General features: G+C 41.2%; 1 protein-coding gene across 1 annotated transcript; it reads right to left on the reverse strand.

The window, feature by feature from the left end:
* Nucleotides 1–8,157: 8,157 nt before the first annotated feature.
* On the reverse strand, nt 8,158–13,421 carry trhrb (thyrotropin-releasing hormone receptor b). The gene is made up of 2 exons (XM_080485748.1): nt 12,330–13,421; nt 8,158–10,991 (listed from the first exon to the last, which is right to left on the reverse strand). Exons 1-2 carry the CDS (start codon nt 13,110–13,112, stop codon nt 10,566–10,568), a joined length of 1,209 nt encoding a protein of 402 aa, XP_080341874.1. The 5' UTR covers nt 13,113–13,421; the 3' UTR covers nt 8,158–10,565.
* Nucleotides 13,422–13,578: the final 157 nt, after the last annotated feature.

A 13,578-nucleotide genomic window follows, 5' to 3' on the forward strand; every position in this document is an offset into this window, starting at 1 on the left:
AAGCAGGTAATATTCAACACTGACGGTCTGTGCATGATTAGATCCAACATTGTTGGAGGTTTAAATACAAAATTACTTGTGCATCCTGCAAGAATTAAAGGGACATTGCAAGGAAAGTTGTTTTTAATTTTTATAGCAGGAGCTTGTAAACCATCAAAAATATTTGATGTCAAATTAATATATGTCATAAAACTGAATTTGAATGATTCTAAAAGGCCTATATTATAATGAGGTTTTTAGGTCCCAGTCCTTTCTGTGTGGAGTTTGCATGTTCTCGATTTAGACGCACTTGATCAATAAACACAAGCTGACCTGCCTGTTGTGCCGGAACGGGTGATTTTGTGAAGACTGCCTGCAATCTGTGTCCTCTGCTTTTCTCTTTGCTCCACTCAGTCAGACAATGGGCTCGGGATAATCGCCTTTCTTCTCTCTTCTCTCTCATTGTTTTTGTTCGGGAAAATCCAGTTTCGCTCTGTTTTTATTAAATTACTGCCGTGCAGCTGCATTAGGTCACACTGCCTGTGTTTATTAGCTGTACCAGCATCCCCAGATTACCTGAAGGCAGCCTGTCAGAGCTGTTAGTGTCTCTGAGGATAGGCTCCGTGTTTACTCGGATACGAAATGGGGGAGAAAACAAAACTGTAAAGGTGTTGTTAAGCTGTCTGACTGCAGAGAATTAAAAGATGGAAAAGAGTTAACTGTGTATCTACAGTCATCGAACTTGCTGCTGTCAGGTAAACGGCACATCTCGCGGATGTTTGTTATTTTCAAGGTTGACACTCACTATTCTTTAAAAATCTAATCGGTTCTTGTGAATAAGTTTAATTATCTGCAGGGTCAGGAAACTTGATCGAGCTCTAAATTAAAAATCAAGCGTCCCGAGACGAAGAAGACTCAGTGCAGTTGACTCGTATTTCACAAGTAAAGTCAATTTTCTGAGACGCTAAACGCATTTCAGTTCCTCAGACGGATATTCCGACGGCGTTACTCGTTCAGCAGGCGGCGTCGTGCCACATTCTGGTGTCATTAGCATGTAGATTTAATTACTTTCATTTGATTTGAGGCTAATTATTTACCATTAACTTGTCGTAATTATGTTTAATACAAGTCCAAAGATTCAGAAATGCATCTACAAACACTCCCATCGTCACTTTATCTGGACTCCACAGTTGCTGTACTCGGAAGTACTTTAAAATGGAAGTATAGTACCATAGCTTCTCAGTCATAGGACATTTCTGTTTAATTAACATGCAGACTTAATTCAATTTGTTAGATTAATGACTAACGGTTTGGTATCAACTGATTACAATGAGTTTTGATTCAAAGCAATCAACAGAAGTCGAATGATTATACAGGTATATTGGAGTGATCTAGAGAATATCTTGAAACATAGAATACATTGCACCACAACATGATCACCTTTGACACTCAATGTTTTCGAATAATCTTCAGCGCGGTCAGTTAACGCAGTACAACTTGAAAGACAAACAGAGCAGCCAACAAAACTACACTGTCGATCTTTAGACATCTGGAAGAAACGGCTCAGTGCAACATATCATTTAAAGATTAGTATTACAAATATCTCAAACCTTTAGAGTAATCTCCCCGACAACCTTTTAACGTCTAATGTTTTCCAGCAGTTCCCGTCTCTCAGACTTCAGCTCATAACTTTATGTAATAAATATATGTTTCGCTGTTTCTTGGCGAAGTAATGAGCCGAAGCTCGACGGACAGCGACTGAAGTTGTTCACAGAATTCAATTTTAAAAGTTGACCGTACGTAAACAGGTTCACGGTGTTATGGGAGAGCTCGCTCTCAAAGTGTGAGAAGATCCCTGAAGTTCCTATAAGAGCCTATAAATTGAATATTTTATCAAAATGCACAGTTTGAGTGCAAAATGAGAAGTTTTAATGTGAAAACAAGCAGATGTTTTCACATTAAAATGTCTGACTGATGCGTCATAACGCAGAAGAAATGAGAAGATTCCAGACTTTCTCTGCTTTATGAATCCACAGAGTTTTCCAAACCACTTCAGCTCCGATGCATCAATCTGAGCAATCGGCACGACAAAGACGAAGGAATCAGAGTAACAACAGACTGACAGAGCCAACGTCTGTTATCAACCTTCACTCTCAGGGAATCGCTGTTGAAGAGAGAGTTAAAGACCCGATGCAATGTATGTTTAGTTTGATTCACACCTAAGGGTCCGCTTGTCAAAAATTTTATTTAGTTTAATCAAAAAATGTTGACTTAAAATTAGAAGTACATTAACCTTTTTTAGAAAAGAAAAACTCAGTTTTGTCCCATTCAGCAGTAACATCCGCTGGTAAATGGACTTTACTTATATTGCTCATACAAACGCTCCATTTTCTGTGACGTGTTTGCACGTTCTCACTCATTGCATGACTTTTCTTTATCTTCTCTTATCTCCTCCGACAGTCAGAATGCGTAATAGATCAGTTGGTGACTCCAAATTGCTCACAACGTTGTGAAAGATGGATGGATGGATAAAAACGATGGATGCTGCAACTAAAACAATAATTTCATGAAATTTTGCCAAACTTTATTGAACTCATTCCTTTACTATCTTTTCCGACATTTTCTGCTCCATCTCTCTGCTCCACCTTTTTCCAACAATAATATGATGCATGACATCAAATCAGAATTGAAGCCGTGTCTTAATTAGTGATCATTAATTTAACTTGCTTTATTACATGATGCAGTTTTAAATCACCTTTAATCATCTTTCAGTTTCTAGTTGTTGTTTTTTTTTTTTTCCTGAGGTGCAACTCTGGTTAATACCGGAGTTATGTTGTTTTTTTTTTTTTTATCTGTGAGAAGAACTTTGTGGCCTTGGAGAGAAGAAACCCCACAACAATAGGTTTGTGATTAAAGCGCGGCTCCTCATGATGAGGCCGCCTCTCTCTGCAGGTGTAATTGGCGCCTTTTAAATGATTAAACAATTAAAGCAAACAAAGCCGCATATTCTTCCTGCTGGAGAGTTGTGTAGGATAATCGTTACTGAGCTGATTGCGCATACTTAGGTAATGAATGGAGTCTCATCGCTGATGGGAACCGCAAATGGAGTACGCTCGTCTCTCTGCGGGCAGCGCCCGAAACGCTGCCAACATCCTGAAGCATTAAGAGATGCTCTATCCGGGAATGTCAATTTTTAAGTTTCAAGTTTCAGTTATGTAAAAAAAAAATATATATATATATAGTTGGTTGTTTTTTTTATTATATACAGCTTCATCCACTTCAGGGTCACTACAGACAATCATATGTAACTATGAGAGAAAGCATCTATACTGCAGAGGATGCCTCACACGTTCACTTCAAGAGTCACAAATTAATCTTAAAGTCATGCCTTCAGATTGTGGAAATGTAAATATAATTGAGAAACAATGCTGCATATATTCTCATTGAATGAATATGATGATTACGCCATCCACTATTCCGATTTTTCATAAGCAAACATCACAAAAAAACTGCACAAAAGTCTAATTTACAGGCAAATCTGTGCTATGCGTGTATTATTACATAAGTGGCTGCAATTATACTTTTTGAAATGATTTTCTTCTGCTACTTTAATAAGGTGATAATTTATTACATTATTAGCAAACTGTTATGACAGTATTTGCAGCGCCATGACTCCCAGTCGATATTCTTCTGGGACTTTAGTTTCATTATGTGTTTGTCTGTACGAATATCTGTGTACATTGTTAATGTACATAGCTTAATGTTCTCTGGGCGCACGTGTGGTTTCATTACAAAAGCAGACGGCAGCGCCCACTAGTGGCCGCAACATGAAAACGACATCGTTTTCAGCGTTGCTGTCGTTTCCATGTGAACGGACACCTTATCTTTGGAATTAACCTTCACCTGAATCCGGTGGTAAGAACGTCACAGCAGTTTCTTTTATCTCTAAAGCTGCATCATCACACAATTGTGCTTTTATTTACCCGTCACTGTCTCTGGAGAAAGAAAAAGGACTTTCTCTCTGTAACAGCCTCTCCACGTAGTTTATTCCACATGTAATTATTCATGAAAGCTGAGGCGGCGGGAGGGCTACAATTACCCCACCCCTCGTAGCTGTTGTTCTCCTGTCCAGGGGTGTTATAATGGACATTAGAGTCCCTTTATCACAGCACAGCCTCTTTTTATTGTGCTAAAAGTTAATGAGGCAGAAAGTTCCTTGTGTCTGCCTCCACCTGCACACACTCGCCGCGCTGCTCGTCCTTCCTTCCTCCGTCTCTGAGTTGCAAACGCTCTCCCGCTCGCTCACCGCTAACTTCCCTCGTCCTCCGTGTGTCCCTCCTTTGCACCTCGTCTGTTGCGACACTTGATTACGCTGAATTCAGGCCGAGCCTTGTTATTTAACTTCAAGAAGGGCACTAATGTGGTTCATCTGATTCAACCGTCTGAATCCTGCTGGCGGTCTGATAATTATATCCTGTCACACCAGGAACCTGATTTTAAGTGGTAATCTACAGTTTTTAAATTTGTCCTTGCTGCTAATGAATAATTGCTGTGGTGCTTCTGCACTGCAGCTCCCAGAAAACAGTCCGCTGGTGGCGGAGTGACGTCTTCTTCTGTCTGTGTGTGGCAACAAAAACTTTTTAACGTGATTTTACAGCGACTTTTGGGGGAAAGTTTTCGGGCCTCAGAAATAGCCCAGTGCAGCAGGTTTTGGCTAAATGCACGAAAGGTGGCAACGTTCAGAAACACTGTTTTTAGAGCTTTTTTTCAGGTGGAGAAAATCTGAAGCTCATGAACATGTGAAGCGTGTTGAAAGAATAAATTTGTTATTTTATCAGTTATTGATCCTATGAAGTAACTAGTTCTCTAAAATGTACATCTTTCACTACTTTTACCTCTTCAGTAAAGTCTGTTTTAAAGGGGTCATATTATCGAGCTTTTCAACACTTTCACATGTTCTCGTTGGTCCAAAAAGTTCGTATTCAAAGTTTATTGCCTCAAATCCAGCTTCAACTTGATTTTCATTCATTTGAATATTGGATCATGGGAGCTGCATTCAGAATCTGCTGTGTCTGTGTGAGCTGGACTGGCTCCGCACTCCCACACTTGCCCATCTTGGGAAGAGGAGGAAGTACTTCCTCTCGTGGTGCCATGTGCCAGAGCAGAGCTGCCTGACTGTGGGCGGGTCGAAGGGAGGCGCCTACCTTGATTGGGATTGGCTAAACCCCCGATGACACAGTGTAGGGTTTGATTTCTGATTGGCTGGTTGGAGCAACACACTAAGTCAGGTAGAGAGAGGACAGACTTTCCTCACTTCTGGGGTGTCATTCCAGGTATGGGGACGCAGATTAGTGTTGAAAGTGATTTTTGCATAATATGACTTTTTTTAATAATGTTCACATTGTTGTATTATTGTAGTGTTTCAGTTGAGATCCCATAATAATTGTTGTGTAAATGGGGCCTTACTTTGATGAAATTTTGTCGAATAGTAACTAACAAAGTCAGTGGAAAAAATCCCCCCATCAGGGAGCTGATCAGAGGTTAATGTCCTCCCGGTGGCTCGTCTGTCTTCTTACCGAGGTGTTGTATAGCCGCTCTCGCTCCCGAGTCTTGGGCCCATGGCAGATCCGTATCATCCACCCACAGGGAGGAGAGCTCGCGTCAAAACATCATTTACGCTCTGGAGAAATTGAACTTCCTCTCATGCAGTTTGTTCCTGGAGCTGGTGGTAAATTAGCACTCTCCTGGATAGTTTAGGTGACGGGATTCTTGGAGTATAGAAAGACAGAAATGACACTAATTGAAGAAAAACATCAATTTTGTGTTTTTATATGATTCTACAGATAGGAGACCATGCCAATACACGTGTGCCACTTATGTATAGTGGATTTTAATATTTTGAGTTGTCATTTAAATTTAAATGCTCATTTATATTCTATCCATGTTGACTATTTAAGGTGTTATCTATGCAAAAAAAAAAATAATTCTGAAATGGAAAAACTGGCTGGAAAAACATGACAAATATAATTTACTAGTGTGTAAAATCTATACACTAGTAAACTAAACAAAAATATAAATGATTACGAGATTTAGGATTATGTAATAAATAATTAATATTGAATTTGTCATCCATTAAAGCCGTATCGTTACAGTAATATGTTGTGAGCGTGTGAGAAGTGATGGCTCTATGTGTAATTTTTACATTTATCTGATGATTTACAATAGAAATCTACAAATAGAAAACAAAAACATGCACAATCACAGACAAAGAACATAATTGTTGCAAATATCTGAGAAGAATGAATGAACGAGTGTGGCTGAACAAGGGAAAGGTCTTGTAGGTGTGAATATGAGTGTCTGTGACAGACTGGTGACGTGTCCTGGGTGTAAACTGCCATCATACATACCCAGCTGGGATTGGATCCCTGCAACACTGCATTGTATAAAGCAGAATAGAAGATATATGGATGGACAGTGGAGTAACATTGAAAAATAGCACCGAAGTTTAGTCTAAATAAATACACGCGAACAAACGCCCCAACTTTGTTTGACGAAGGTAAAAAGAAGATTATGAGAAACAAAACCAGAACCGTAAACAATAAACTTCAGTCACCAGAAACACAAGAAACTATGTGGGAAGACATACAAGGGGGATACAGGAATAACAAGAAGTAGGAGGCTGTAAGTCCCTCAAGGCAACGTCATCGGATGAAGGACTCGAGGGTCACCCAGGAACCAATCAGGAGCAGGGACGGACAAGGGCAGGGACTTCCAGGGACCCCTCTTTGACAACTGTGGAGGCAAGTGGAGGCTCGTCCTCCTGAAGGAATGTTGTTTGCAAACTGCCAGGACCCGGGTGATGCGGCGTCGACCCCCCTCGAGACGAGACACGAGGTACTGACAGTTGGGAGCCAACAGAACATCAGGTTTCGGATTCTCAGTAAAAATAACTTGAAACTGTCACTGGTTGGCTGATGTGCTGCATCCTGCATGTACTATGCACACTGCAAACGGTCTGACACAAATCTTGATCCTCTGCCAGTCAAACTGTGCTGCTTTCCATTAGAAGTCTGGATGCATTACGTACCGAAGATCGTTAAAAGAACCGAACACTGGATGTGTCGGGCCTCAGAAGCACCGTGTGTGAAAACGGAGGAATATCTGCTTCTGCCTTCTGATTCTTTGATAAGTTTTATACACTATTATCCTCCCACGTGCTTTGTGCTGCATTCAGTCCAGCTCGCTGCTTTATTGTGGAGGGTGAATGAACGTCACAGCAGCTGTCCAGCATGCTTTGTGTTCATGCCCCAACAAGAGACCATGTCATTATGAACATTTCCAATGCGTGTGTGGATTTGAGTCTTATTGATTAACCCGACATGAAACGTTACGGGAGCTTCTTTATATCCCCACTCATTCGAATCAGGTGTGTTTATTGGAGATTTCGAAAACATGCAGCTCATAGCGGCTGTTATGTCACACTTGATATTAAAAAAAAATAAATGCTTGTTCTCCCGCCTACTTTTTGAGTGAAGCCCAGTTCTGCTGAGAGTGGGTGTTTGTGAGGAGTTATGGTCAGAGAAACTAATTATCACTTCTAAGATTTTTCAGGGGGAAAATAAACGATAGAAAAGCGACACTGTAAAACCTGATGAGTTAGTTCAACTCAAACCACTGAAGAACAGTCTCCAATCATTCATGTTTAATAACTTCATTTCAACAGATATTTGAGTAATTACACTGTTTCTTGTTATCTCGCGAGTAAAACAAGTACAACTGGAAATTATACAAAAAAAAACAACTTGAAAATTGAATTTTAGTCAAACATTTGCAGGATCATTAAAGCTCATAAGGGACAGTATAATATTGAAAAATGAAACATCGAAAATACCCAAAGCTGTTAATGTGTACCATTTGGAAGGCCATTATTGCAATTAATAATTTCGATTAAGCCATACTATAACTGCAAATTAGAATTGAGTCAATTTCAAGATAAATAGTTGATGAAACTCACTGGAATTGCAATCTTAATACTTACAAAAAAAAAGTTAAATTACATTCATGCAAATGAGTGACCTCACCTTTTCCTCAACATTGAAGTTATTGCAACTTATTTAATTTAATAAGATGCACTGTTAGCTTTTAAACTGCACATGGAAAAAGAATAATCCTCTTCTATGATTTCAGGACCATCTTTATTTCCAACACAAAGACAAAGTGTACAAATGAAGTGTTTCAAGAAAGTACTCACAGTATCACATCAGTCTAAGAAGCGAGACCAAAGCATCAGGTTCCAAATAGTACACCTAAATAATATTTATAGTTTTAATGTGCAATAATGAAAGCAACAATGGCATTGATAATATACAGATAACCTCTGACCGTCAGGAGAGGCACAATAAATAATCACTTGAATTACACAAGACATACGCACATAATTGTACTAATAATCAAGGATTGTACAGCGTCGGTACAATTCAAAGCAAAAACTTTCAGCCGATGAAAGTGTCTTTCTCAGGAAGAGCTTCGTCTTCCTCCGGCTCAGGAATTCACAAGGAGCCACTGATGTGTTAGAACTGCTCTCACAAGTCAAAGCAAAAACAAGCAAAGCAGCGGTTTGTGAAATCCAAACTTCACATGATACAAAACACAGAACGAAACACCAAATCCACTGTGCTTCAGCTTTTGAAATCACCGACACTGATGCTCAGCTAAATGACGTCAGTAAACTCTATGTTACACCACAATGTCTGCAACACGACACGTACACAGTCTGTGACACGGAGGTTTACAACCACTGCTGCCCAGCAAAGAAAACAGAAAATCTGCGTTTAACCATGTAGGCGCTTCTGATAATGCATATTTCCAAAAGACTTATAAGATGAAGTATGGCCATGTTATTAACATTAACAAGGGGGGTCATAGCTGTTTTTATTTGAAGGAAACCATTTTCTTCTGTCTCTTCCTGCACTTAATGCCCAAAGTAAATACATTCACACATATTGATTGTTGATACCCTGTGACAATATTTGAGGATATATTTTTATTTCTTTCCATTTACAAAGAGAGATGCAGAACATAAATAAATAATTAAAAACCAAAAACAACCATGTAAAGAATTGTCCCATGAGAATTTGAGTGAAATCATAAACTTTCATTTAAGTGTGAATGTCATGTTAAGTACCTGTGAGGCCATGTTTTGGTTGTATTCAACCATTCCACTGACACTTTATTGATGTTATTTGTTTATTTTGGATTTTATTCAAGACAATTATTGCACTGAAACAGGAATACGTAATCAAAAATTATATTTTTGTTGATGATGACTTTGTTAATCAAATTTCATGAGAGGCTATTGTGTTGACTGAATGTAGCACCTTCAGTTGTTATGTCGTCCTTTCTTGGACCCATTTCTGGTGGTCAGTTCCCCCCAATATCTGTGCAACGTATGTTATTAAGTCTAACACAGCTGCAGTACTACACAGTACCTACAGGGGTGCAGGTGAGTAAACAACTCTGAATTAAGTCATTGTTTCTATCTTATAACCTCTTTATGAAGAATATGCATCATTTGAATCAGGATTAAACATCTTATGAACTTCCTTTTGGCACTTGAGTTCAAGGTAGAGTCAGTATTTTTGTACATCTCCTGCTCCTGCCTGTCAGTGAACACTCGTCTTTGCAGGTAAGAACAACCAAGCGTAGCGTCGATAAACTCAACCCCCTCCTGCTCACTCTATTTCTCTCTTCACCATCACGTCTCACTCGAGGCCGAACGCCCGACCTTCACAGCCAAAATGAAGCCTGTTTTCGTCAGCGAAGGCTCCGGTTGTGACTCACCCGTTATTTGGCGGTGGGGGAGAAGGGGGGGGGCAGTTTATAAAGCTGCACCAGGTGAGAGTTTTCTTTTCTTTTTCTTTTTGAGAGTGATAACAAATCTCCTTTCTCTCAGCCAATCTCTAAAAGTCTGAGGCTGTGAGAAAACGACCCGCAGTCGATTCAGAGATGTGAAAGTGGTGACTCAAAACACGAATCCCACACTTCCACATCAGATGTGGTGCCTCCTTCTTTCAGCTTCTGCTTTGTCTTTGGTTTGAAGCGTCACTCGGCGGCTGTGTGGGTAAATAATCAATGCGTGAGAGGCAGCTGGGTGTGTGAGTTCAGATTTTATCTGTCACCCCTTGGTGCCGATCAGAGTCACCGCACCGTGGCTGAATAGATCTGAACTGAGTGTGGCGCTGGTCGGGTGTGTGGCACAACGCCTCACATTTCACGATGTTGGATTCACACACTTAACTCACACACATAATACCATGTGGGCAAGATAAGATAACAGCTGCGTGTTGAGAGAGAGAGAGAGCTTATCTGTCGGTGTTTGTGGAATTACAACGTCCGGGATCATTCTCCATGAAGAGTGAGCAGCTTTCCGCCCCATTACTCATCCTCGGCTGTAATATGTGTTTACATCTCCAGCGAGAGCCGCCTGCCTTCAAAAAGGTCAGGAGGCACTCTGGAGATGATATTCCCACTTAACACACTCCATTAAGCAACAGTTTTACAGTCTTCAGTGTCTGATGTGAAAAGTCTCAGGCATTGCTGAAATCCACCTTCCCGTACACGCAGGGGTCCTGGAACATCATTTTCTGTTCGGACAGCAGGTCATCGGTGACCGTGAGCTCCTCCAGCTCCGTCGTGTAGTGATCAGTGCTTTCCACCATTGACGTGTCCTTGACGGCGCTGTAGGTGAGGGCCACGCTGTAGCTGGCGGGTTTATCCGAACCCTTCCTCCCACAGCGGCAGATCTTGCGGAAGGCGGCCCGAAACTTCTGAGACATGGCGTTATAAATGACCGGGTTGATGGCGCTGTTGAGGTAGATGCAAATCCGACAGAAGAGAAGGAACCAGGCATCCAGGTAGGCCCGGTCCAGGAAGGAGTTGACCACCACCAGGGTGCGGTACGGCATCCAGAGCACAGCGAAGAGGATCACCACCACGGCCAGCATCTTGGTCACCTACCGTGGGAAACATTAGAAACAGGAAGTGATGAAGCTGTGAGGCAAACTAGAGGAATGAGCACAAACCAGAAATGTGGATTTGTGAGCTAGTTTGAAGTATTCTGTAGTACTCCTCCAAATATTCACTTTTTCCCTTTCAGGATTTTGTGTAGACATCCAGGTGGAGGCAGGTTAGTGCCTTTCAGGGAACTGGCTGGGTTTGGCTCTCCAAGAGGCCAAAAGGTCGACAACGCCTCCATAATTATGAATGCAGCTGGCGTTACATAAATCAAAACAAAACAAACTGGGTGGTAATGTAACCGTTGGGCAAGACAATGAAATAAAGATTTTTTTCAAGAGCAATCTTTGGGTGGGTGGGGGGTGGGGAATGGAGTAGGTGTGTGTGTTTGGGGATGGGGGGGGGGGGGGGGGGGGGGGGTATATCCATGAATAGATCACTTTACAAATAATATATGAGGGGGAGGGAGCACTTTTTCTTTTTTATTCTAATAAATATTTGACACATCCCTGCCCCCCTTGTAATGTTCACCTGTTCAAAAAAAAAAAATTTTTAATCTATCCATCCATCCATCCATCCATCCATCCATCCAAGAGGGGCCACACAGTCGTGTAGTGTTCTTGCTGCGTGTGTAATTGATTTAGAAGTAATTTTGATGATCGATTATCTATTTCATCTATATTTGGTGGTTTAAGATGCTTAACAATAAGTGCATGTCATTTTAAATATGTTTTTCTTGGTTTGTTCATTCTATATATTTTTTTTTTGTAGTACTGGAGATTGAAGTGAGTCAGTGGGTTGTGCTCATGTAACAAGATATACTGCAAGCTGCTCTACACTTCGCCAACAATCCTCGTTTCAGTACAAGTACGATCTTCAGTATTCTGTAGTTATTTTTCAAGATTATTTCAATTGGATTGTATTTTCAACTGTTGTCTTTGTTCTAATCATCCACTATGTTAATTTCTGACTCGTGATTTTTTTCATGAGTACCCACCTTGATGTAGTCAAGTTATGATATAAAACCTGTTCAGGTTAGTTATGCTCATGTACACTTAAAACTAACATCTTTTTATTGGAGTTTTGTCTGTTCAGTATATAATTAGTGGCACAATTGACAATATTGGAGTGGAGGAATTACCATTATAGAAGTTTCATTGATCTTTTAAATAGTGTTTAAAACATGATTTCATCTGTTCAACCGCAGCAAGGATATCAGCTGTCAAATATCTTTCTGTCCCTGTCAAGAAATAATAAGATTTTGATGGGTTGATTTCGTTTTGGTTTTTTGCGTTTCTGGGGTGGAAGGTTTATTTCCAGGGTCACTCATTACGCACCTGTCTGCGGGATGTGGCGGTGGAGCTAGAATGACGGGAGTTTTTGCAGCTGGTGTTCTTGTTGGCGATGTGGTTGTTTTGTCCGTCCTTCTTCTTGTCTTTGGGGTCGGAGGGCAGCGGATTGAGGAAAAGGATCCTGGCGATCAGTCCATACAGAACCGCGGAGAGCAGCAGCGGCAGCACGAAAAACACGCCGAAGTCGAAGAAGTAAATGGGTAAATAAAACTTCCTGGGCACTCTGTAGCCGCAGGTGATGATGGTGATGTTGTCGTACACCAGCTCCTGGATGTCCGACAGGTAGAACCACATTACGCAGTAAACTGAAGTGAAAGCCCAAACGAACAGAATTATTTTCTTTGCTCTGGACAAAGTGCACAGAAACTGGGCTTTAATCGGATGGCAGATGGCGATGTATCTCTCAATGGTGAACGCCGTTATGGAACACGAGGATGCGTTGATCCCGAGGTATTGGAAGTAGGTGATGCAGAGGCATCCGTAGTGGCCAAACACCCAGGACGCGAAGATGCTGTCGGTGATGGCGGTCAAACCAGCCGCGATCAGCACCATCAGGTCAGCCACAGCCAAACTCACCAGGTAACAGTTGGTGGGAGTCCTCATGTGTTTGGTGGTCAGTACCACCAGGATGACCATCACGTTGCCGACGATTCCCAGAGCACAAATCACAAAAAGCAGCAGGCTACTGATCACTTTGTACTGAATACTGTAGTCCACCCAGACTCCCAAAGTGTGGTTCAGTTCTGGAGCTACGGTGAAGTTTTCCATCGTTCCTTGAAAAAGCTCAAATATTCTATTTAAAAGAAAAGAAAGAAAATACCTTGCAATGCACGTATCGCTCCCCGGCGCACGGGAGCGGTTTTACGCACGAAGAAACTAAAGACTCTACTGACTTTACGTGTTTGGAAAAGTATTTTCCCGCTTTAAAAAAATGACCAAAATCAGTGCAAGAGTGAGCTGCTCGTTAAAGCATCGCAGAGTGATTAATAGCTGCTCAGATTCTGGCGTAAATCCGCCTGTCGAGCTGTGCGTAAAAAGTGACGCGCTCCCCTGTTCCCGTCAGAACAAACTGTATCTGTTGGACAGATGGCGGTTCGGTTTTTAGCCTTCCTTTTGGCTCTCATACGCATGCGAGGGGATTAGCCCATCGTGACATTTTATAAAGCAGACCTCCCCCAACTGACAGCCATAACCGTAAAATGTAGGCTAATAACACTTTGAGTTCCGATGTTTT

This window comes from Lipophrys pholis (assembly GCF_963383615.2).
Source record: "Lipophrys pholis genome assembly, chromosome: 17".
Taxonomy (NCBI): Eukaryota; Metazoa; Chordata; class Actinopteri; order Blenniiformes; family Blenniidae; genus Lipophrys; species Lipophrys pholis.